At 47.1% G+C, this 23,351-nt stretch overlaps 1 protein-coding gene across 6 annotated transcripts in view; it reads right to left on the bottom strand.

Moving 5' to 3' along the window:
* Positions 1 to 6: 6 nt before the first annotated feature.
* CHD2 (chromodomain helicase DNA binding protein 2) overlaps positions 7 to 23,351 on the bottom strand; it is a 71,514-nt gene continuing 48,169 nt past the window's right edge. For 4 of the 6 annotated variants that reach the window (XM_019533761.1, XM_019533764.1, XM_019533765.1 and 1 more), the window contains 18 exons: positions 22,208 to 22,356; positions 21,030 to 21,126; positions 18,966 to 19,058; positions 18,217 to 18,390; positions 17,057 to 17,232; positions 14,468 to 14,509; positions 12,485 to 12,624; positions 11,822 to 11,960; positions 11,529 to 11,679; positions 10,562 to 10,684; positions 9,854 to 9,995; positions 9,043 to 9,185; positions 6,870 to 7,004; positions 5,109 to 5,287; positions 3,148 to 3,247; positions 2,722 to 2,938; positions 1,907 to 2,156; positions 7 to 876 (listed from right to left, as the gene is read on the bottom strand). In XM_019533761.1, coding sequence (XP_019389306.1) covers positions 543 to 876; positions 1,907 to 2,156; positions 2,722 to 2,938; positions 3,148 to 3,247; positions 5,109 to 5,287; positions 6,870 to 7,004; positions 9,043 to 9,185; positions 9,854 to 9,995; positions 10,562 to 10,684; positions 11,529 to 11,679; positions 11,822 to 11,960; positions 12,485 to 12,624; positions 14,468 to 14,509; positions 17,057 to 17,232; positions 18,217 to 18,390; positions 18,966 to 19,058; positions 21,030 to 21,126; positions 22,208 to 22,356 — 2,784 coding nt within the window. In that variant the 3' untranslated portion in view covers positions 7 to 542. The remainder of the gene's footprint in view (positions 877 to 1,906; positions 2,157 to 2,721; positions 2,939 to 3,147; positions 3,248 to 5,108; positions 5,288 to 6,869; positions 7,005 to 9,042; positions 9,186 to 9,853; positions 9,996 to 10,561; positions 10,685 to 11,528; positions 11,680 to 11,821; positions 11,961 to 12,484; positions 12,625 to 14,467; positions 14,510 to 17,056; positions 17,233 to 18,216; positions 18,391 to 18,965; positions 19,059 to 21,029; positions 21,127 to 22,207; positions 22,357 to 23,351) is intronic. The other 2 variants (XM_019533762.1, XM_019533763.1) reach the window with 2 other exon arrangements.

Below are 23,351 nucleotides of genomic sequence, written 5' to 3'. Positions count from 1 at the left end.
TCCCAGGCCTGCGAACCAGTTCAGTTACGTACTCCAGGAGGAACCTTTCGTCTCTCCCCAAATCTTTCCCACCCCGACCACAACTACATCTGAGCCTCAGCCTGACTGGCTTCTCTCCACCCCACAGCAGCATCCGTCATGTAACATCAAGTCAGACGGGGCGCACAGAACCGTCCGCAGAGTCCTCAGCAGCATCAATCCACACTCTTAGTTGTGGGGAAAGCTCTGCAGCTGTGAAATACTCGCAAGAGTCTGTCAGATTTGGAAAACAAAACTCTAAAGCAAAGGATGATACCTGCACCTCCCAGCAAAGAAGGGCAACAGATCTGGTTCCAACGCTCAGCTGGAGAAGAGGGAAGTCAACAAGGAATCCAGACCAGAACTAAGAGCTGGGGAGAGCCCCCCTGCCTGCTCCCTCAAATCCTCTGTCGCCCAACAGGATGATAGCAGCATGTTCAGAGTCTCCGGTTACCGGTGTGAGAAACCAGCTGCTCTTGCATCAGACCAAACATTTCAGACGTGCTCTCTTCCTCCCGATCGCTTTATGTTTTCCGCATGTTCCAGTTATAATCTGGATTGTTTTTCTGTTCTAATGACCTGTCCAGGGGCGACCGGTGATCGAGGGGCGACTTGGAATCGTGAGGGGATTTCTGAGACGGGGGCGAGCGAGGGTCCGAGACTTGGGGGTGAGGAAGGGGAAGTGGCTGTTTGTAATCCCCCGATTTGTCTATGTGGAAGGACCGGTAATGGTCCGAAGGTCCCTGGCCATGGTATCCCATGAGCGGCCTGTGATCCGACATCCTCCGGAAATCCTGCTGGTGGTAATTCTGGGGCCTGAACTCATCGGACCGTCGCCGCTTGGAATCGTGATGGTGTCTAGACAGAAAACACAAACAGGAAAATCAGCTCGGCAGCAGGCACTCGCATAGTTCCTCCCACCCTGAAGGACTCCACGTATGGGCTAACTTTGGCATCTGGATGACACTTTGGTGACTTACATAGCCCTGGAGGTGTGCTCTGCAGGCACACTGGACAAGCCACCTTTTCCCAAGGAAACGTAAACAGCACAGGAACAGCAGAGAGAGTGCCACGGGGGGCTACTCGTAAACAATGGGAAAAGCAGGTGCATCCTCTGCGCTTATTTATCCAACTCATTTGCAAGTTAAGCAAATCCTAATTGCACACCGTTACCTCACCCACTGCTAGCTAGGCTGGAAGGCAGCAGCTGATTGTTAACAACCCACAACTACTCCATGCAAAGTGCATTGGACCACATTCAGGAAGATAACTGTATCCAGCTGAAACTGCTGAATCAAATCAGGTAGACTGTCACTGCCCAATTTAGAGATTACACCCCCTTCCCTTGCCATAAGGCCCACGGGACTTCAAATAATTACCTCCGTGTGCAGGGGAGAAAGAAACTATCCTTGGGACAGGGAGGAAAAGATTTTCAGGGTGAAGCCAGATGAAAGCTGGACATGGCTGGGATGGCCAGAGAAAAGGAGAAACTGAGGGAAGTCATTTAAGAAGTTCCCCAGTCAGCTTCCAATAGTGTCTGACAATTCCTGGTCAGCAGCACAAGCAAACTAAGAGCTAACAAGGGATCAGCACTCCCTTATTTAGAGATTAACAAAGGGGGGTGGGAGGGGAAGACAACTACAGTCCAGATGCCAGGGCAGAAATGATGTCCAGACCAACGTAACCCAGCAAGCCAGAAAAAGCCAGAAAAAGCTCAATTAAGCATCAGAGCTTGCACCTGGACTGAGCTCCATGCCAAGAAACCCAGGCAGGTCACTGAGCTTCTCGGCTCCCCCTTGTGGCAGCCAGGATATAAAGAAACCAGCAGCTGGGTGACTGGTTACCAGCTCCTTCCAGCCTGTGTAGGATGATCCAGATGAATAGTTACCTGTCGTAATAATCTCTGTGTCCTCTGTGGTCTCGCTCACTATTGTACGGCTCGTACGGCCTCTTGCGGGAGAGGTTATTTGGTCGGTAGTTCCCAGAGCTTCGGTGAGGGTCGCCGCGAGACCGGCGATCCCCATAGTGGTGATCCTTGTACCAGTGCTGTTCGTACTGGTGATGCCGATCTCCACCCCAGACCTGGTTGCTGTTACCACCATAGTTAAATTTTCGATCTCTCTGCCAGTCACCTCGATCTGCAATTTAGAAAGTATGGGCCTGATGGTTTCATTCAGGCACGGGCCTGATGGCTGTACCCCACCCTCCCTTCAAGTGCAGACCAAAACGTGACTCAGGCTACAAGCCTCAGCGACATGCTTAAATGTTAATTCACCCCCTACTTGGAGCAGTGGTTCTGTCTGTCCCAGTCAAGATTTCAGTGTAGCTTTGTGGGTCTTACAGGGCTCTCCTGAGGCTTACATCCAGGGATGCTGAGCAAACTAGTAATAGCTAAAAAATACCAGAAGGGAAGAGGATTCTTTAAAAGGGGTCTTGTGGCAACAAATGAAATTAACTGGGACCAACATACATCACATACAAGGGAAAATGTCCTAATTCTATTTTCCTATATTGTCCCCATTCCTATAGTACCTGCGTAACATATATGGCTAACATCTGGTTGGTACTTTCTCTCGTCATCTCCTTAGGGAGACTGGGACACTTCCAAAGCTCCAGGGGATTTACCGCTGGGAGAAGACCTGGGCTGGGGATGAACAGCGGACCTGGGAGAACCTCTCTTTGATGCCCTGGTATCAGACTCACCTGTGTTACTGAAGTGTCTCTTGTTGGGGTGGCTGTAGTTATCCCGCTGGTGGCCATGCATCTGCTGCTGAGGGTGGGAGGGAGGCAGGTGGAGTTTCTGAGAGTGCAGGTTGTGAGGCATGTGAGACTGAGACATCACAGAGTCGTGGCTGGAGCCTGGTGGTTCCGGGCGAAATGGCTTTTTGGCTCCAGACATATCCTCCTTCTTCTTCTGCTCCTGGAGAGGTCAACGGAGAGATTTACAGCACAACAGAAGGCACAGAAACACCGCTCTCCACTTCAACTGCCAGCCAAATGCCTCGGGCGGGCTGTGAGCAACTGCTCTCCTCAAACAGCACCAATAACGTTAACGAGGGCCGAGGCAGGAGAGACTTCCAGTGAGGAGAGAGCACTCTGCCCAGGACAAAACCCTCCTTCAGATCTTACCTCCTCCTCCTGGGACCTTTTCTTGTGAGCCATCTTGTAGAGCCTGTGCAGTTTTCTGGCATCAAATTCGGTGAACTTGGACACAAAGATCCATAGGTTCCTGAAGGGACATGAAGATTTTTTTTCTGTTAATTATGAAACAACAGCATAACTTCTGTCTTCCTCATTAGAACAGTGGTACAAAACACAGAACTCGCATCCTGCACACTAGTTGTACCTACACATACTTGAAACGGTTGGCTTTTCGTTATCAAATTACATTGCACAAAGTAGAAAGTGCATTATATACATCCTAATGGTGCCAACAACAATATTCTCCAAATGTTATTTATAGTAAAAGAGCCTGAAGGCCCCTCCTGAAATCATGACCCCAGAGTGCTGGGCACTAAACTAAGACATTCCCTGCCCTGAAGATCTTACAGTCTAAACGTACAAGATAGACAAGGATGGGAGAAGTGAAGCGCTGGGAGTTATTCACCCCACTTGACATATGAGGTACCAATTCACTAAGATTGAATGCCAGAGTTTCATATGGCTTATGAACTAAACTGAGAACTGGACCCAGGACTCCAGAGTCCCACTGCAGCAGGTTAGCCACAGATTTATCTGTCCTCCAAAACAGTCTTCCAGCCTTCCCATCAATATCTTTGGTCTGGTCTCTCCTCAGATGGTGAAACTTAACAACAGACCAAAGGAAGTAATAAATATGGATGCAAAGACTGGGGAAAAATCCCTTTCATCTTGGAAAGGGAACTGTCAAGACTAATCCACTCACCCGCCCACACATTTTAAAAGGGAAAGTGCCCTCTAGCTGTGCTTCTAATTCAACCTCATGGGAGATTTAAAATCCAATATCCTTTCCCTCACTGATGTTATTAAACTACTTTGCCTACTCCACTCAGGTGGGACAGTGGCTGTCACCTGTCTGGTTTTTATATAACGGTATTTCAAGATTATATCTGAGTGGCGAGCCTAGACAGGAGTTAGCCATTTCAATCCAGTTCCTCAGACCAGAGTACCCCCAAGTTGGTATACCCACCAATCTGCATCTGTTTTAATTAGAAGATATGGTAGGCACATTTAGCTTAGGAGTGGTTTGCTTCAATTTAGCTCAAGCAGATAAGAAAGTGACTTAGACTGATATTAGTACCTCTTACACTTAAGTAAGGGTAGGGGTCAGGGGTCAGCAATGGAGCCCTGGCCCACAGAGCCCAGGCTGCTTGCAGCAGGTGGCCAGGAGGCTACAAGCCCAGCTGCAAACAGCTGCACGGGGCTCCACAGTCCCCACTGGGTTCTGGGGCCATAGTGGCTGCACACACGGCTTGGGGTGCACCCCTCCTGCACCAGGTGCCCCAAAGTGAGCAGACAGCAGCCACTGTCATGAAGTCAGGACTCCAGGCCCTGGTGCAGCTGTTCGAAGCCTCCCAGATATCTGCTGCAGCTGCCCAGACTCTGGGCCAGCTGTGGCAGTCAGTCTGCAAACAGCTGCGCCAGGCTCTGGTGCCTTGGCTGGGCTCTGTGGCAGTGGAAACTTTGCGTGTGCCTCCAGTTAGATGACGGGGGAGGAACCAAGGTTGTGCTGCCCCAGGCCCCTTCCCTGCCATGTGTCCCAAGGTGCATGTGCATTTGTCCCCAGCAACAAGGATTGGGCCCCCTGCAGCTCCCCTACCATCTACCTTTGGTATGCCAAGTCGAGGCATGGGTTGAGGCTGGGGTGTTTTTGGTACTCTGGCCAAAAATACTGCTGACCTGGGTACAGGTAAAGCCATCATCTCAGAGCTGTGGAGTCTCAGCCCCTCATTTCTCAGCAGGTAACTCTAGAACAAGCTGGTGAGAAAGTCTGGGAATACCACACAATCTGGACTTCCTTTGCCTCCAGGACTGTAAATCCAGCATCCCCTGCACACTCCTTTCACTTCCATATTCACAAACTCACCAAAGAAACCCAAAAGGCGTGTTACCTTCTCCATAGCTTAATGTGATCCTGGTCATTATATGCTTTAAGGCACTCTGAGATGCGATCCCCAATTTTCAGGAGGCAACTGCGGGTGTGCTCCAGCTGTTCCTGCACCATCAATCCCTTATCTGGCTTATCCAGTTGCTTCAAGGCCTTCTTCACTGGCCTCATCCTTTCTTTGCACTTGGGAGAAGCAAGACAGAGCAGAACTTTGTTAATTTTTTTTTTTTACTGGTTTTGCTAACACTTGTTGGGCTCATCATAGCTGCAGAAATTCATTCATACTGCCTCTTAGCTTTCTCTCCCTTTAAAATAAGGAGAAGTATGCTATAGAAATGGTCGTCTGTAAGACACTTTATGATGTAATGAGGCAGAGATGACAGTCTCCTCACAACCATCTACTTACCCAATTCCCTTCTGGAGGCCAATAATCTGCTCTGCAGATACTAAACATGCACTGAGCCTACTATCCTACTGCTCACATGGATAAGCAGGGAAGAGTTGGAGCATGCCTGCATTAAATTAAAGGTGCTGGGTCAAGGGGCATTCAGTTTAAAACTGCTTTAGCCAATTGGGAAAGTTTTACTTACTGCTTTAACAAAACTGGAAGAGGAGAGAGGAAACCATAATTATTTTCTACTTTCTGCACGTGACCACACTTTGCACGTAGTCGGTAAGTAACTTGCGTGCTGACTGTGGGTCTTGGTTATAACAAAGGAGAGAAATGCATAAAAAATTAGGAGAGGGACCAGAAAAATCACAAAAACCAGCAAAGGGCAGCTGGGGCAAATGTAGTGCTTGAAACCAATAAAGTCGTCTTCACAGGCATCCAGATTTCAAGCTCATATCCCTTTAGCTATGTAAGGCAAACAGATAAGAGTCTAATGTAACAGACTGTCTTTGGGTCTGGTATTGCAGTCACCCACACCAGGCAAATGTGCTGCTGCAGCACACTCTGCATTGCTGAGTTTTCCTTTACAGTCTGGGACGCACTGGCAGTCAACCTGGCTCAATGAGCCACTGCAGCTCCTCCACGCCATAAAAGGTGCTTCTCAACCCCCACCCACCCCACTTTCTCTATGCCTCCAGCACAGGAATAACCTGTTAACTCCTTGGTTACTGAAGGAACCAGACCCCCCCCACACAGCTACAGGGGCACCTTTGGCTGATGACTGTCAAAAAAGCCATGGGAAATGTAAACCTTCAGTATGGATGAAGAGAGTGCTGCACTGCCCCTTCTAAGCCTCCATTTTACGTCGTTTTGGATGAAGGGATGAAGCGGGCATTACCAGCGTGACTACATGGGGCAGAATTTAGAAGGGAAGTAACTCAAATCTCTCCTGCTTTATTTCAACATTGTGATGGTTTTCTGGGAGGATGGAAGCACCCAGGTCCCTATTTGGAGTCTTCAGTATTCCTCCATGTCAGGGCCCATGTGAGATCAGCCACCTCCACCCCAGGTGAAGGTCTGTTTGGATTCCTTTGGGAGCTTATTCCCAATGCTCTCAAATTAGCTGGCTGGGATTGCTGCTAAACAATACAGAGAGTATGTTTCCCTCTAGAACGGAAACCATTAAGTCTACAAAACCCTCAAAGGCTGCCCGTGCAGAGAGGAGTCCACATTAGGGTAACAATTTGTAACTGTACTGTGGCATCTTGGCACTAAGATAAATAAAGCCCCAGAGAGTAACCGAAAGTGATAACTGAGTGACGGCACATCCTAGCTTTCCCTCTGCAGCTCTGGTCCCCAAAAGAAAATACTTACTATGCTGAACGTTTCTTGGTCCAGGTCATCATCCTCATCTTCGCCAATGGGGATGGGTTCACTTCCTGCAGTAATGTGCACAGGACCCTGAGATCTCTTCCCTTTACTTCCAGATTTTGCATCACTGCTTTTGGCCTATAAGAAACAAAACTCTTGATTCTGAGTGGTCCTATTAACTATTCTCCTTGCCTGCCTGTCTTACTGAAAACAGTTCATAAACGATACACTGCTATTTGGCAAGGGCTTTTGTGGGTTATCTTTTCATAGATTCATAGACTGTAAGGCTGGAAGGGACCTCGGAAGATCATCAGGTCCAGCCCCCCTGCACTAAGCAGGAAAAACAACTGGGGGTCAGGTTGACCCCAGCAAGGTGACTGTCCAGTCTCCTCTTGAAAATTTTCAGGGCAGGTGATTGCACCACCTCCAGAGGGAGCTTATTCCAGTCTGGACACCCTGACTGTGAATGTGTTTTTCCTAATGTTGAGCCTGAATCGATCTTCCAAGAGTTTATAGCCAAAAAATCCCCAGTGGGGATTCCCTTTTGCAAACAACTAAATCTTCTGGTGCCCTGGCCGGGAAATGAACCCAGGTCTGCCACATGGCAGGCAAAAGCTGTACCACTAAGCCATCAATGCCTGGGCATTGACAGCAACTGTATTTATGGGACCAACCATATAGCTGAGAAAGACAAACTGCTGGATGCCAGTATACAATGGTACCCAAAAGCCTGTCTATGTCCCTCCCAACACTACATACAGTTGGTCCAATAAGACAGCAGCCACAAAAAAACCTTCCCTCCCAGATTTTTCCTGGATATTACAACTGTAACATCGCCCCAGCACTGTTATTTCCCATTCCTTCTGCAGATCTCAGGGTGTTTTGCAAGTGAAGAAATTAAGTTTGTGTCACCCTTGTGTAATCTGGATACGAGTGAACTCATCTGTGAGGACCTGCGGACAGAGTACACTGGAGATGTGGAATGTGTGCCCCTACGAAGGGTCGGGTTTCAGCACAACAGGAGATTTACAAGGGCTTGCAGCTCCATTTGAAGTCAGGAGGAGCTGCGTGTCCTCAGAACCACTGGAAATCAAGCTCAATTGCTCTGAAACTGGGTATTCAAGATCACTGGCCACTACTGAAAAGTTTGACTTAAGTGCCCGAGGGTACACACAAAATCTGTTAAGAGTCATCAGCACAACCATTTCACAGCTCCTGGTCCTCAGTGTTAGCTTTGAGGCCAGGCTGCACACCACTGGAAAATGAACTTTACACCAGTATTTTCCAAAAGATTTCAGCTTTGACTTATGACTTCAATTTCAGGATGGACTGAGTATTCAGTACACATCTATTCCATGAGCAGGTGCTTCTAGAAATCATTAGGCGTCTTTTTGTCTAGCCTGCATCCTGCCCAGGGCAAGTGACTAGAAATTCAAGTAGGATTTTGGCCACGCGTTGTCCCAAGCCTGACACTTGCGCTGAGAGAATCACAGTCAGCGGATATGTGAGCAGACATGACATCACATTGTGGTGTGTGCGGGTCTTGGACAGTTGGGTTATTCTGGGTAGATTTTACTTAGAGGGGATTGCACAGGGACCTGTCAAGCCCAGGACCAAAGTCCGACACCCTCAAGCTCCCGGCTCTTCTCGCTCTGGTCACAGATTCCAGCTATTCTGCCCTTTTGTTCCGCAGGGGTCTGCGACACGCATCGAATAAACTGGTTTGAGCCAAATCAGTTAAGTCTGATACTACATTCAACTAGTTTCAGACATTTTTAAACCAGTTTATGTGCACTGAGCATCTGTTCTGTTACAGGTTTAAACCAGTTTCTGATCACTTAAACCGGTTTGTGTGTAATGCCTGTCCCTAGCCTTGGGGAGTCCTCCCTCTCTCTCACTTTCAAACTCTGCAAATATGTTATGCTTTCCCATTCTTCTGTGCAGAAATTTTCTTCCTCCTTTTCCAGCTAAACCTCTCCATGAACTTCTGGGGGCTTGAAAGGGGAATAAGCCCTCTCCTGAATATTATCCTTTGGGATTTCATCCCTCTCTCAATTAAATAGCTCTACAAAATCAATACACATCAACAGACCTGGGATTTGAATATAAATCCTGAACATGATTTAAGGCCTGGAACACCTGGATCTAAAGGCTCCACATGAAACACAGCCAGTACCTTCTCTTTCTTATCCTTTGTCTTTTTTTTCTCTTTGTCGCCTTCCTTCTCCTTTTTAGTGGTTGTCTGTTTCTCCTTGTTCTCTTTGTTCTCTTTCTTCTTCTGTTTCTTTTTCACTGGGCTCTTTTCCAAACCATCCTCCTGGAAAATCAGTTACAGCACAGACTGAACTATTGCTCACAAAACCAGAGTCCCTCACTTCACACACCCTTACTTCTACAAAGCACGTGTTCCTGAACAGCAGCTAAGTCTTCCAGCTCACTCAGTTTTTCCTTGCTCCTTTTAATCTGAAAGCAAGGCCAGGGCAGTAATCTGCCTAATCCCCTATAAACTTTCCCACTTAAGGATATGAATTAAATCAACCTCCACCTGTAGTGGGCTGGCAAAATACAAACAAATATACTGTTCCATAATCCAGTTTACCTGTCAAGAGTACACATCAGATAGCTCTTAACATAGCAACCGATCAGAAGCACGAGCGAACCTTCAAACTGCCTGCCAAGCCATGCACACACAGACTCCCTTTCATGGAACGACACAACCCTGATAAACTTTGCTAATAGTAAGCTTCCTGATATGGAAAGAATTCTCTCCTTTACAGGGTCAGAAGCCTTGATCTATATCAAAGCTTTATTATGTCCTCCATGCACAAGTGATTAAGCCCACTGCTTGGGCAGATCTGCTAATCTCCTACGGAAGTTTAACACTAGGTTTTCTGCTGGTCACTGGAAGCACTGCTCTAGGTGCTGTTCAAACCTATCTTCTGCAGCACCAATGCAGTTCAGAAACACTTGGAAAAGCCACTTCAGCTTGGATTCACCCACCTTGACTTCACCCTCTTCTGATGGGTTGTCTGAGTGCCGAGGTGAGGACAGTTCATTCCCATGCTCATCTTTGACTTTAGGAGCTTTATTCTCTTTCTTTACACGTGGTTTCCTCTTCTTTAGTTTGCTCTACGTAAAGAGAGAACCCAGTTAGGACACAGCTTCAGCCAGCTTCCTGGAAAGAGAAACGCCACTTTTCCTTCAGATGCTCTGGGCAATGGGAGGTGGCAGCAAAGGGCAAAGAGCACCACTGACAGGCTGCGAGAACCCACAATCGGCCAGCGGCTCTTATGTTGGCTAGAAACAGAAAATGCATCAGAGGCCTAAGAAAGCTATCCTGAGTGCAAAAAACCCTACTGTGAACGAACAGACCGTTGACACTAAAATGCTACTGACAGGACTAAGAAAGACTTAGGGCCTGCTACCATTAGCGGGTCTTCCAGTGAGTCACACATCAAGAGCACTCACTTATAGGTAAGAAAAAAAGTGACAGGCCTGTAAAGTTAGCAGAGGGTCTCTGTGTCTTATCCACTAATACCCGCTCCTTAACCTTGTTTTAGTACAATGAAGTGATCAGAGTTCAGACACATCCATGAACCCCTCAAACAAACTATTTAATGAGCTGGACATTTGGGCTGTGTTGTTTCCTTCTACACAATGTCCAAATGCTCGTGGGACACTTGGCCCACTCTCACCTCTTCTCCGTCTTTCGTGTTTTCTTTCTTCTCTAAATCTTTCTTCAGCAGTTTCAGCAGATAGTCGACTCGGGTCTGGAGCTGCTTTCCCTGAGGTTTCTTATCTGTCTCAACAGGTAGGATCTTTTGATAAAACAAAACACCAACACGAACCTATCAAACTGTGAAGGGAACAGGTACACACTACTAATCCCCTTCCTCCCATCCAGGAAAGTAGAGGAGCCTCAAGGAAGCTACTTTAGCCTGGCTCCCAGGCACAAACAAAGCTCAGCACAAAGCACTCTCGAGATGTGAAGGGCTACCACACCTCGACTGTTACTGAGGTGAAAGCATATGTGTGAGCACAGCCTGCTAGGACCCTCCATTATGGGTTACAGGAGGCTTTCTCCAGCTTGATGCGAGTCAGATTTACAGGAGTATTTCTTTAACACCCCACTGAACTCCCGCAACCATGTCTGCGGCATTCATTTCAGTTTTAAATTGTTTTTCTTTGCATTGCATGCAAGGGAACTCAGTCACATCACAACTTAATCTGATCTTTGCTCCTGCACATCTGTATCCACTAGCAGCGGCATTACCTGAAGTCAGAAGTTGACCCCAGAGCCTGAAGCACTGTCATTATACTGGGAAGAACTCTTTATACTCATTAGATGCACAAGGAAACAATCACTAGGGCCAGACTTCGTAATACTGTGCAGTTCGCCACAAATGCCATTGTCACTGCTTTCCTCACACGTTGTTACAATGTGGTTTATATGGAGTGGTTCAGAGCAAATTCACTGTCAATCAAGTAACGTAACTCTGGTTTCTGGTTTCCACCAGGCACGATGCAGCATTCCACAGAGGTCACAGTTTTCCTCAAACTATTTTTCTGAAGCAGTTCAGAGAACATCTACTTCTGAAGCAAAGCAAATGTGTCTCCTTGAACTTGTCAAGGAACCATAGCAAGCAGCATCCCGAGACCTACCTTATCAGCTAAGTTCAGTTCGGGGTCTGTTTTAATCAGCTCCCAGTTTCCATAGCCATGTTCATAAATTCCAACTAACAAGCGAGAATCCTCCTCCACTCCCCAATCGACATCAAAATGGGCAGCTTTGACACGACAGGTCAGGCAGTATCTGAGGGGAGTTCAAACACAAGACGGGGGTGAGGGGCTCATTCAAGGCTGTGGTGTAAAGTAAAACCATATTCCCAAGCTATCTTTTGGCCATCGCAAAACTCAACCACCCCCCATCTGCGCACCCAGCTGTCCACACTCACTTCTTCCTTTCCTCAGGGTCTGTGGGAATGGATTTGTGCAGCATTTCAAACTCCTCTTCGTGCTGGATGATGGATTTGACGTTGACCTGGACTCCAGAAATCTTGATGGTTGGGCCCCTCCTTTTCCCAGGCCCTTTCCCTGCTCAGAAGCAACAAAGATTTCAATGTAAAACATTAATGAACAGACTGGAAAAATTTCAGATGCAATGATGGGCTTTTAAGTCCTCCCAGACCTAATCTTTAGAAGTATGTACACGACTTTGGCCCAGTGCCATGGGAGCACTGGAATGTTTCTGGGTGGTAATTGAAAGCACAGATCTAATGAAGGATGCACGCTTTGGGTTGATTCCAGCCCAGAAAGCAGTTAAATATGCCCTGGTTTTGTGGTTGGCTTCGTGCGCCAACCTGAAATAAGCTGATGACTTATTTCTCTCATTATAAGCACCATCTGAAAGATGCAAGGATTTAGAACTGGATTAGCTTTCTACAGGTGAGAGAAGCAGCAAAATTTAAGCTAGCTCTTATTCTTCAGTGACAAGACCACTGCCCGTGTCGTTGCTAATCTGACCCACCACCTCATCTAGAACAGGGATACTTCCCCCAGTAGCACCGTGGATCAACACAAAGACGTCAGTGCAACCAGCATGCAGTGCTTTCACTCACCCTCACCGGGATTTTCTTTCAGCTGCTCCTCATATTCTTGCATCGCTGACACGCAGCTGTTGTGAATAAGCTCCCCCAAACGTTTCAGATCGGCTACAGACTTGTCCACCAGCTCAGCATCCCGGGCAATGCACTCCAGTCTGAGAAAGGGAAAAAAAGACCAAAGGCTTCAGGCTCAAACTCTGGCTGCTAACAGTGCTCAGATTATATAACTCCGAGCCTCCTTGCTAACTGTACATGGTATAACCTCCCCTGCATGAAGAATCTCTCTCTTAGCTTTTAATAATCCATCACATTGCACACAGTCAATTTTTTAGGATTCAGGCATGATGCTTTCCAGATAAAACTGATCAGTTCCTATTATACTTGGGAAAACATTTCTTTTTAGCTCAACTTTTTTTTTTTCTTTTTACATTAGCTGCCCTTAACTGAGAGCCAAAACATCTCTCCCAGTGTCAAGGACATCTCTGAATTAGCTTTTCATGCTACGACTCCCAAGTGTCTCACCCTTTTTTGTCCAATGCACTGAAATTCCTATGTTCATCTTTAACAAGGGTTAAATCCTGGAGTAATACTGCTTAGTTGAAAGGCCATAGTAAGCCTTAGTGCCGTGTTTCTCAAGCTGTCTAGATACAAGGCACCCCTCAACAGACTTGAGGCACCCTTCAAAAATGCCATCTCTTAGTTTTCACTCTTTTTGACTACAGAAAAGTAATAGCACAACTCTTGTTGCCAAGAACTCAGACAACACTATGGATTTCTGACACTACGTTTTTAACACTATGGATTTCTGTTTGAAAACTCTGGGTTGATCTCATTAATCAGGTGTGCCTACCAAACTGCTAACATTGTGTGGCACCCCACAGCACCCTCGAAAGGATCTCAAGGCACTCCACGCAGCTGCTGCCCTAGTGTTTCAAAGTTCAGAGCAGATGCAGCAAGAAGCAAGTTATTGCTTAACTGTGGGCTGGACCAGGATAACGCTGTTTAGCAAGACGCATGCATCGGCACTCTCCACATTCACTGTGCTGGGTTAAGATACCAGATTGCAGAAGATGGGATATGATGCCACCTTCCACAGACCCATATACAGGAAGGACCCAGCATCCCACAACACAATGCAACATTCCCAGTCCCAAAGAAATACCCAGAATGAGGCATCTCTGAGTATGCCTGGCTGTAAACAAGTTCATACCAAATCCACTACAGTTGTTCAACAGGGCAGGTACATCCTGCATGTAACCAGCAGCTGCAGAGCTTCCCATTAACTGTATATGTTTATCATACTCTAAATGTAATGCAGCCAACTCCATTTAAACTGCCTGTGAGTTGTCTGAACAATTCAGTCCTCTGGACAACAGTGGACTTTCCCATTGTTAAAGCATAGAGAAAACTCCTGGATGCATCTGGAGGCTTGGTCACTGACGATCCTCTGTTGCTCAAGACTTTCCCTGCACTATCTGAACGCGAGATAAATGCTCCCTGCTCCCAAACACTCTGTCCCCCACAACAGAGCTGAAACTAGCTAGGATAAAAATGACAAGGGAAATAATGACAAGGTGTAAGGGATCCTGACATCTCAGAGCTAAAGGTGATGGCCACTGGGATGGCCACTGGGGACAAGAGGACATTTCCCCTACAGTACAGTATAGCATGATGTTACTGTAGATGACTTACAGATCTTCCCTGAAAGCTTTTTCAGTGACTACAGATGCCAGATCAGGCAGAGTGTGTTCCTGTGCCTCCAATACAGAACTCCTACTCTATTATCCCTGAATGCAACGACCCAGTGAGGTTTTGCTCCATCCAAGCAGCCCAGGGCCTATCTACTACCTTGGAGACATCCATGGACTGAGCAATGCATGGAGATTCTCATGTCACCAGATTTAAAAGTCTGCTGATCATCTCCCTCAATAACATCACATTTATAAATGCATTAGCCCAGATAACTTTTCTCAAGAGCAGAATCAATTTGACACTTACCTTTCAAGAGGAAGCCCAAATTTCTTATAAGCCTTGATAAACCTAAACAAAAAAAACCCAGACAAATCTCAAAACAGAATCAATGAAATATCCAGCCCTACTTCTCCATGAGTCTTTGATTCTCTTTGATTCATAAAAGGGGTCCTAAATGTTAAGTGCAGTTGAAACACTGAGGTGTTTCATGAGCTCCCACATCCTTTTGTCCAGGCTTCCACTTCCACTGCCTAAGCATCTCACAGAGCTGTTTTGCAAGATTTAATTCATTAATGACGGCACAGAGCTTTGTAATCCTTGGCTAGAAGGAGCTGGAGGAGGACAGAGGGTTACTATTAATGCTGGGCATTTGTCATAGTGAAAAAAAAGGACAGTCATAATTTTAGTTAAAAAGAACCGTCTTGGCTCACACTGTGCTAGTAAATATTAAGTTTATTTTCCATGGAGAAAAGTGGTGTTAAATAAATGTCATTAGTAATTTCAAAGCTTATGCTGTAAACATAGAAAACCACTGAAAAAAAAAAAAGAACCAAATGTGGAGCCATCTAGCAACCAGTCTTGTTCATTAGCAGGCAGACAAGCCTGAAATGATTTTATTTTTGTAAGGCAGGGAGGGGAGTCTTTTACAGTCACATGGCATACACACAGCTACAGATCTAGAGTTTGCCAACTGTACCCCAGACTGAAGAATACTACCTCTCTGAGTAGTCCCAATGACTTCAGCGACCGATTAAAAAATAAATAAAAAAGGAGTAACTGCTTTAAAAAATCCACCCCCAAAATTCCTGCTCACTCAGCTTTCTCTGCCTTCTAAAGAGTAAAACTCTAACTATTATATTCCACAATGAAACACATTCATCCCTCCATACAATTTCAGGGTTGGTTTATAGTCAAGGCAACAAGCTAGTTATTGCAGATGTAAATCCAGCAGCTCAAAGATGCAAGGAAGTTGCAGGCGTGGGACCAAGTCTTGGGATGAAGCTACAGGCTTGGGACCAACTGGCTAAGCAGAAAAGGACCTGAGGTTACAGTGGACAACAAGCTGGATACGAGCCCGCAGTGTGCCCTTGTCGGCAAGAAGGCTAACTGCGTACTGGGCTGCATTAGTAGGAGAGTTGCCAGCAGATCACGGGAAGTAATGATTGCCCCCTTAGTTAGTCTGGAGATAAGAAGACAGAGGGGGTATTTAATAGCAGCCTTCAACTCCCTGCACGGGGGTTCGAAAAAGGATGGAGCTGGACTGTTCTCAGTGGTGACAGGTGACAGAACAAGAAGCAGAGGGCATCTATACATGTGCCCTGGGGTGGAGGAATTGGGGGAATTTTAATTAGAGTGGCTCTGAGAGCCACTCTAATTAAAACACTCACAGTGTCATGTGTATTCAATGTCCCGTGCTTCAAAATGGCAGCAGAGATACTTGAACTAAAGCTCATGGGAGCAGATGTCTGGCATATGTCTAGGTGCCCAATAGGCTCAAGCTGCAACAAGGGACATTTTGGTTAGATATTAGGAAGTATTTTCTTACTAGCAGGGTGATGCACTGGAACAGGTTACATAGAGTGGTGGTGGCATCTCCATCCTTGGGGGTATTTAAGGCCTGGCTCAACAAAGCCCTGGCTGGGATGATCCAGTTGAGGATGGCCCTGCTTTGAGCAGAGGGTTGGACTAGATGTGACCTCCTAAGGTCCCTTCCAACACTCATTTTCTATGATTCTGTGATTCTAAGTTGGTGAAAACTCAAGAAAGCCTCTTGTCCCCCTCTGGCAGAGCCTTTGGACACTGCCTTCCAATAAAGCTCCTTTGGAAAGGCTTAAGAGGTTAGAGGTAGTTCCAGCTTGGAAGTACAAAAACAAAAAGGTGTCTTGGGATTCTGTGCGCCAGCCAAACTGATACATGTAATACGTTGAGAGTGGAGGATACCTCACTATCACACCAGTTATTCTTGGGTTACTATTCTTGACTGAACATGTCAGTTTGCCTTTTATTTAAATTAAAACTGAAAGGAAACATTTCTTTCTTGAGGTGAATTTGGTGCTCAGGAACATTGCTTTAGCAACAGTGTCAAAATCAGAGATCTTGGTCTGAGCCAAGTGGCAGTTCAAGCTTCCCCCACGCACCCTTGCCTAAATCCTGAATTAAGCACACCCACTTGGAGGCTGGCAATTTCAGGAGTGTTTTTGGAGAATTACAGGTATGTATCTTGCTGGAGCCTGACTAATGACTATCAAGCTCATTTCAAAGCCATCAGCTGGAGGCAAGCCCAAGAGTATGGAAATTCGAAAGAAATGACAGGAGCCAGGAAAACAGGATTCCTCCTCCTCACAATTCCTGCATTAAAACAACAACAGCCTTCTGAAGGCACAGAGACACATGTAGTGCCACCACCTAGAATGGATTAATCCCAGAATAAATGTTTGCTCCCCCAAAGTATAGAGGACACCTGAGAAGAGCGATTTTCAGAAGATGGTGGCTCCAGTCCAACTAAGTGATTCAACACTTGCAAGTGCTTTGCTCGGGAAGGAGGGACATAACTATGGTCATGGCTGTATCTGCGCAAACTCACTCTTCTCCCCATCTCCTGCACACAGCACTGACCTCCTGATTTCAGCATCCGTGAATCCTTCCACGGTATCCTTCCTCACGCTCCGGGGACGGCCTCTGCGCTTTGGCCTTTTTTCATCATCAGTGTCATCGGTCTCGCTCTCCGACCCAGAAGACCTCTGAAGCCTCCTCTTTGTTTCAGCATCCGACTCACTGTCATTTGTCTGAGCCTGAAACGTGACAAGAGGGCAATACTACCGTAACAGGAACTACTTTGCTATCTCATTCATTTTTTTTGCAAGGCAACCAGCATGCGACTCCTTGGGCCAGGCTAATTCCAAACACTTTTGTGATAACACTGAAGGTCCCAAAGTCAAACTCAGAAACACCACGGTGCCAATGATGATCTCCAGTTTCTAGAAACCCATAGTCCCCAAGCACTGAACCAACCTGCTTTTACACGTTTGAAGTCAACACTTACTATGCACCTTATCTAAAGCATGGGAATGAAACACAAGTTCCCTGTACTAATGGAGTTTCCTACTTAAACACCTAATTTGGAAAGGGTGCTCTCTTTTCTGGAAACCGTGGTGAGCTGTGAAGCTCAGTGAGGAGATGGAAAGCAAACATCCTGGAAATAGGTAAGGTTGCCATTAACAGTGCTGTTCAGAATACTTGATAGCCCACTGTCAAACAACCATACATGGTAGAAATGACCTAACAATTGCCGGCTCTGCCAATTCCTTTATTTCTATGAAAACTACCAAAGTGAAGTGCCCAATGTAGATGGAAGGAGGGGCTCAGCTGACCCTGCAAACACCCACAGACCTAAGTGGAAAAGGAGCAGTTCCCTTTCAGCAATTTGTCCCATTTACACCTCAAAAATAATCTCTAATCTAGCCTCCACCAAACAGCTTGTTATTTGGCCTTGTGTTAAAATCTAGATGGATTCCACAGCTTGTATATTTTTTTCTGTAAAGCACAAGATGAGTCGGACACATTACTACTTCATCATGGATCCAAAGGTTGTACCACAGACCCAAGGTCTAACGCATACGGCACACAACAGACCTACCATCTGATTTCCACTTTGTCTCAAATGCCCTTTGACAGGGATGGTCTCAGATCCAGAAAACTATTCACACCAGAATGCCTTCTCCCTACTCTTTGCCTCCGGTGATATTCTCTCCCAGCTCCCCCCATACACACTGTACCTTTTTGGTAGAGCTCCGGATTCTGGGTAACATGTAGATTTCCTCCAGCTCCTTCTGTCGTTCCTCCTCCTCGACTTTCTTCCTCTGCTCCTCAGGAATGATGTCATCCCAGTCCCTCTGGGACTTCTCATCCAGCTCAGTCTCTTCCTCCTCCATGGTTGCAAAGTTGGCCACCTTGTAAGCAAAGGCACACCCTTAGGGTTGGAAGCACCCACTGGCAATCTTACCAGAGATCTGTTGGTCCTGTCTCAAGTTTTCTCTCGAGGAACTTTGCCAAGGCTTAAGTAATTATTTTATAACCAAAGTCTTTCTGTTCCTATTTTTGCCTTCTCTTCCAACTATCAGTAGGAACATGAAATTTATGAGCAATATTGAGGCTTCAGCCTCAGCTTCTGTCAGGTTAGCTTCTTAGTTCCCAAAGATAAGTAACTTGTGTATTTTCCCTTCCTCAAGATCACTTATAAGCATATCTCTAGTTTTTCCCATGCATCAAACTCATCAGGCCTTTGCTGGGTAAAGACTGTTTCTATTTGCTCCTGTAGAGCCTGCCAAGAGATTGGCTAGAGCCTTCTCATGGGAAGTCAATGTGGGGCTGGGCCAGTATTGATCAGATCCATCCCTTCTTCTCAATTAACTTCACTGATGTTGAATTTGGCAAGGTTGTTCATAGCCCCTCAACTCACCCACTGCTAGGGAGACAGAGAGGCCCTCTCATTCTCCTGTCCTTAAGAAGCCTATCTGTTTTATACCTTGAATTGGGACAGGAGCTCATCCGTGGCGCTTGTGGACACTTCGTTCTCTCGTGTTTCAGCCAGGCGCAGAATCTCATCAATATCCATTTCCTAAGAGGCAGACAGGAACAGTGTAAAACCAGAGTGAGATGAACCATGGAAAGGAATGGGAGGTTTCACGGCTACACGGCGGGGGGTGGGTATGATAGCTAAATATGCATCATGTGGCTATGAACAAAATAGAGGAGGTTTGGGAGACCAGCTAGTCATCTGTAGATACTTAAAAGGTGTTATGACTGAGGTCAGGGCTTAAAACCTTTTAGGTAGGACAAGAGTATAAACAGGACAATTATTTGGGCTCATGAGCCACATAGGGAATTTTGCTGAGCTGTTGTGGGCCAGATAAGCACCCCAGTCCCTCTCCCTCCTCTAACAGATCATCAAAACTCCCTATGGGGCCATGGGTGGGGAGAAGTGTTTGGGAGTGGGATGGGTGGGCAAGGCCAGGATCACAGGGTGGGGTTGTGGAGTAGTGACAGCACAGGGGTGAATCCTGGGGCAGAACTGCAATCCATTGCCTGCACGCCCCTGCAATGGGTATGGGCTCCACAGGCAGAAGCATGCAGGGAACAGATCATGGCTCTGCCCCAACCCAGACCCACTCCCTGCATGCCCCTGCTTCTGAAACCCTCGTCCACCTCAGGAGCATGTGGGCAGTGGATTGCAGCTGTGCCCCGGTCCTGTGCTGTCACCACCCCAAGATCCCAGGGTCTTCTCCCCCCGCCCGTCTCGCTCCCAAACACCACACCTGACCAATGTTCCCTCTAAGGAGTAGCAGTCTGTGAGCGTGCTGCCTCAGTCTGTGAGCACACCACCTCGGTCGGCATGGGACACTTATCGAAGGGGGCTGGAGGCCGGAGCTGGGGCCTGGAGCCGGGAGGCTGGGGGCCAGAGCTGGTGCAGGCTCCGCAGAAGTGATCCATTCCCCCACATCAGGGCCGGGGAGTGGAGCACTTCCCCAGAGCTGGCGGAGCCCGTGCCAGTCTCCCACCCCAGCCTCTCCTGGTGCGCGGCCTTGAAATGGCTCTGTGTGGCCATGCTTTTAGTTGTATGCAGCCATGCACATGTGCATCTTAGAGGGAACCGTGCTCCACACCCATCCATGGCCCCATTCCAACTGTCCAGCCAAGCACCTTGCCTGCACGAGTCCTGCCCCGACAGTGAAGCGCGGGGTGGATGGACTGAGGTAACGAGGCCAGGTCAGGCCCCTCTGGCTGCCAGGAGCCACCACCATTGCAGCTGCCAAGAAACAGAGTCCAGGCACCACGCGAGCCCCGCTGCCCACCTGGGGGCAGCAAGACTGACCACAGTGCCATGGCCCAGACTGTACCCCTACACCCACCTGGGCTGGGCAGGTCTGATGGACCTGCTGCAGGCCAGACAAAATCCCTTAGCAGGCCATATTTTGCCCGCCCCGGTTTAGATGAATAAAGGGACTATTTCAGTTGAACAGCAAAAAATTTCAGTCTGACTCCTATTTATTGTGGATCTTCTCCCCCAAACAGAATGGTGGTATGCTATTTGGGCCATTAACAGTGCTGTTCAGAGTACTGCTGTCAAACAACCATGCATGGAAACAGGGTGAAAGGGACCCAACAATTTTTTGGCTCTGCCAACTCCTTTATTTCTGTGAAAACTACCAAAGCAAAGCGCCCACTGGAGTTTCATATTTTTCAAAGATTTTTCGTAGAGTTGGGGGACTCGGTTTGCTCTGTCCTGGACAAACACACTCACAGATGTATATTGAAAAGAAGGAACAGCTCCCCTTTAAAAACTTCCATCATTGAAACCTCAGCTGTGACACTCCCATTTTTACAGGGATCTTCACAGTTGGCTTGCTCATTGCTCCCTTCCTTCTGCTGCTTTAGAAACTTGAATTCAGCTGCTAGGTTTCCTAAACCATCCTCCCCAGCCACAAAACAAGAGGGTCAGTGAACCGGCAAGCCTCTACGCCATCCCAATGTACAGATGAAGTGCTGTTCACAAAGAGCCTCAGAGCCTGAAGAGGTTACTTGAAACTACCTGAGGTTCTGACTCTTCCCCTTCCAGCTCCTTGAAGAGGTCTTCTGCTCCAAACTTCAGAATAGCTGTCAACTCCTCTTTGTTGAAAGGATTTGAGCTGCAAGGAGGAGAGAGGAGGGAAACAAAGGTTGAAGTTGGACCTCTCAAAAGCCACCAAGCCAACTCTCCAACAGCATAAAAACACAGCTATGTTTCTCATCATCTGCAAAGGTGTTTAGTGTATGTTTTCCCCTGCACTAAGGAAACCCTTGCCTCCTGTTCCCTGGCTCTCTCTTTCTGGCCTGGCAGGGGCCAGGAGTGCTGAGAAGGCTGCTGATATGACACCTAGAAGGTCTGTACTCTAAATCACAGCTTATTAAGTGGCAGTACTGAGTGGCTCCAAAGGGAAGAGTTCCTATGTGTTTGGAAGGTTATCTTTATCAATGGCTTCAGGGGTGGGCTGAGGAGGATGAAATGAGGAAGAGCAAGCAGAGAAAGCTCTGGAAGGCATGGAGGCTGCCAAAAGGGAGGTATTAAGCAGGTCTGGATTTCAGTGCCTTTATTACTCTCATGTCCTAAATCACTTGACAAATAAACTGAAGGGGCAAGATGGGGAGACCCAGTAGCAAGCTAATCCCACAGCCTCCTTCTCCTGAAGTTTGCAGAAGAAAATGATCCTCTCTCTTATACCCGTCCAACTATTTGGTCTTTCACCGAGAGCAACAACAGCTACAGGAGATGACTACAGCCTCAAGTGCTCCAGCTGCAAAGGGGAAGTGACTAAGGATTACAATATTTAAATAGACATTCTGGTGAAGAGCCAGAGAAAGACTGCAGCTGATCCTAGTGGACTCCAGCTGTGGAATTAACATTCTTCACATATTAATGATTCGGGGGATCCTGCAGGAAAAAATGTGCTAGCCATACAGGGGAGAAAGAGGAAAAGATAGGAAAAGGAAGTAGAGAGAGACTGAATAGGAAACAAGAGAGGACAAAATGCTCTTTATATCCTGGCTAGCTTTGACACGCCATGGGGCTTCCATACCAATGACTACATGAGCCAGAGTCAATGGCGAACTCCTACCATTAGTGCTTTTCTGGCAGAAAAACTACCCATGGACTACCCTGAGACTCTGTGAGAGTCATGTTGATTACTTCACATGATGCTCCTGTTTCCCTCACCCTCCTCAGACACTTACTTGGATCTCCCAGAATTGTTATCCAGTACAGTCCGACCTGTGGTGTCCATACGCTGGATCACCAAATGATCCAACACCATCTTTTTCTTGGCCCTCTCGATGATCTCCTCTTCTACTGTTCCCTTTGTTACCAAGCGGTAAATGTTCACCTAAGGGGTAAGGAAAGAGAAGGGATATTTTATGGACCTGTAATATATCTGGCCTAAACTACCTCGCAGCCTGTGCTACTTCCTAGCAGTCTCGGGGCACTTCCCAGAAGGCAGCAATAATGTGTCTGCAGATCTGCTTCTTGCAAATAAGTGTCCTTTATAGTGCATCTGACCAGGTTACATAATACACACACCCCTAAGCCTGGAGGGACCCTTATAATAATGAGCTGAAGGTCTGGTAGCCTTTTCACTGCAAACTATTTTACAGGGATTTGGACAGTAAGGAAACTAGTAAAGAACCTCTTGTGCCTTTAGCTCAAAAGGGACTTTTTTGCTAAGTCTGCTACAAGTCCAGTAATGTGGCTCTCTCTTTCATGGCTTTCAAATGTTGTGCAAACGCCCCCCATCATTGCCCCACCAGGACAGGCAAATGCAGCCCTGGTGCGACATGTTCTCTGCCCCACCAAAGCCTACAGACCAAGGCAGTTCTTGGCAGATCTCCTGAACACTTTCCACGCTGGAGTTTCTGTGATGTCGTGGAAAAATGTTACTCACAGATTTTATGGTCAGAGGGGGGCCAATTTCTGATCATATAAGTTTGACTGCCTGAACAGAACAAGCCAAGGAATTTCACCCAGCATCATGTCTATAACGAGTGAACTACAGCACTTACATATTAACAAGGCAGCACAAGTGAACCACAATACAGTAGGTGGAATACATGGTCACTGTCTCTAGCCCCATATTTGTTCTAACAGGCTTCTTATCCAGAGATGTTCAACCAACTTATCAAAGTTGGGAGACCTCGACCTGGGGCACTGAAGAAGCAGCTGAAGTAAACCTATCACCTGCCCGCAGTGTTGCCTCTTGGTCTCAGACTGGTCCTAAATTTAGTGCACCCCAGCCCCAGCCCTGGCCTTGTGCACTGCTGGCAGCACATGGGCCTGTCCAGGGTAGATAATGCATGCGACAGCCAGAATAGACCAACACTGCAC

The sequence above is a fragment of the Crocodylus porosus genome, unplaced genomic scaffold (assembly GCF_001723895.1).
Source record: "Crocodylus porosus isolate Cpor-Errol unplaced genomic scaffold, CroPor_comp1, whole genome shotgun sequence".
NCBI classification, from domain to species: Eukaryota; Metazoa; Chordata; order Crocodylia; family Crocodylidae; genus Crocodylus; species Crocodylus porosus.
This window is presented reverse-complemented; position numbering and strand designations above follow the sequence as displayed.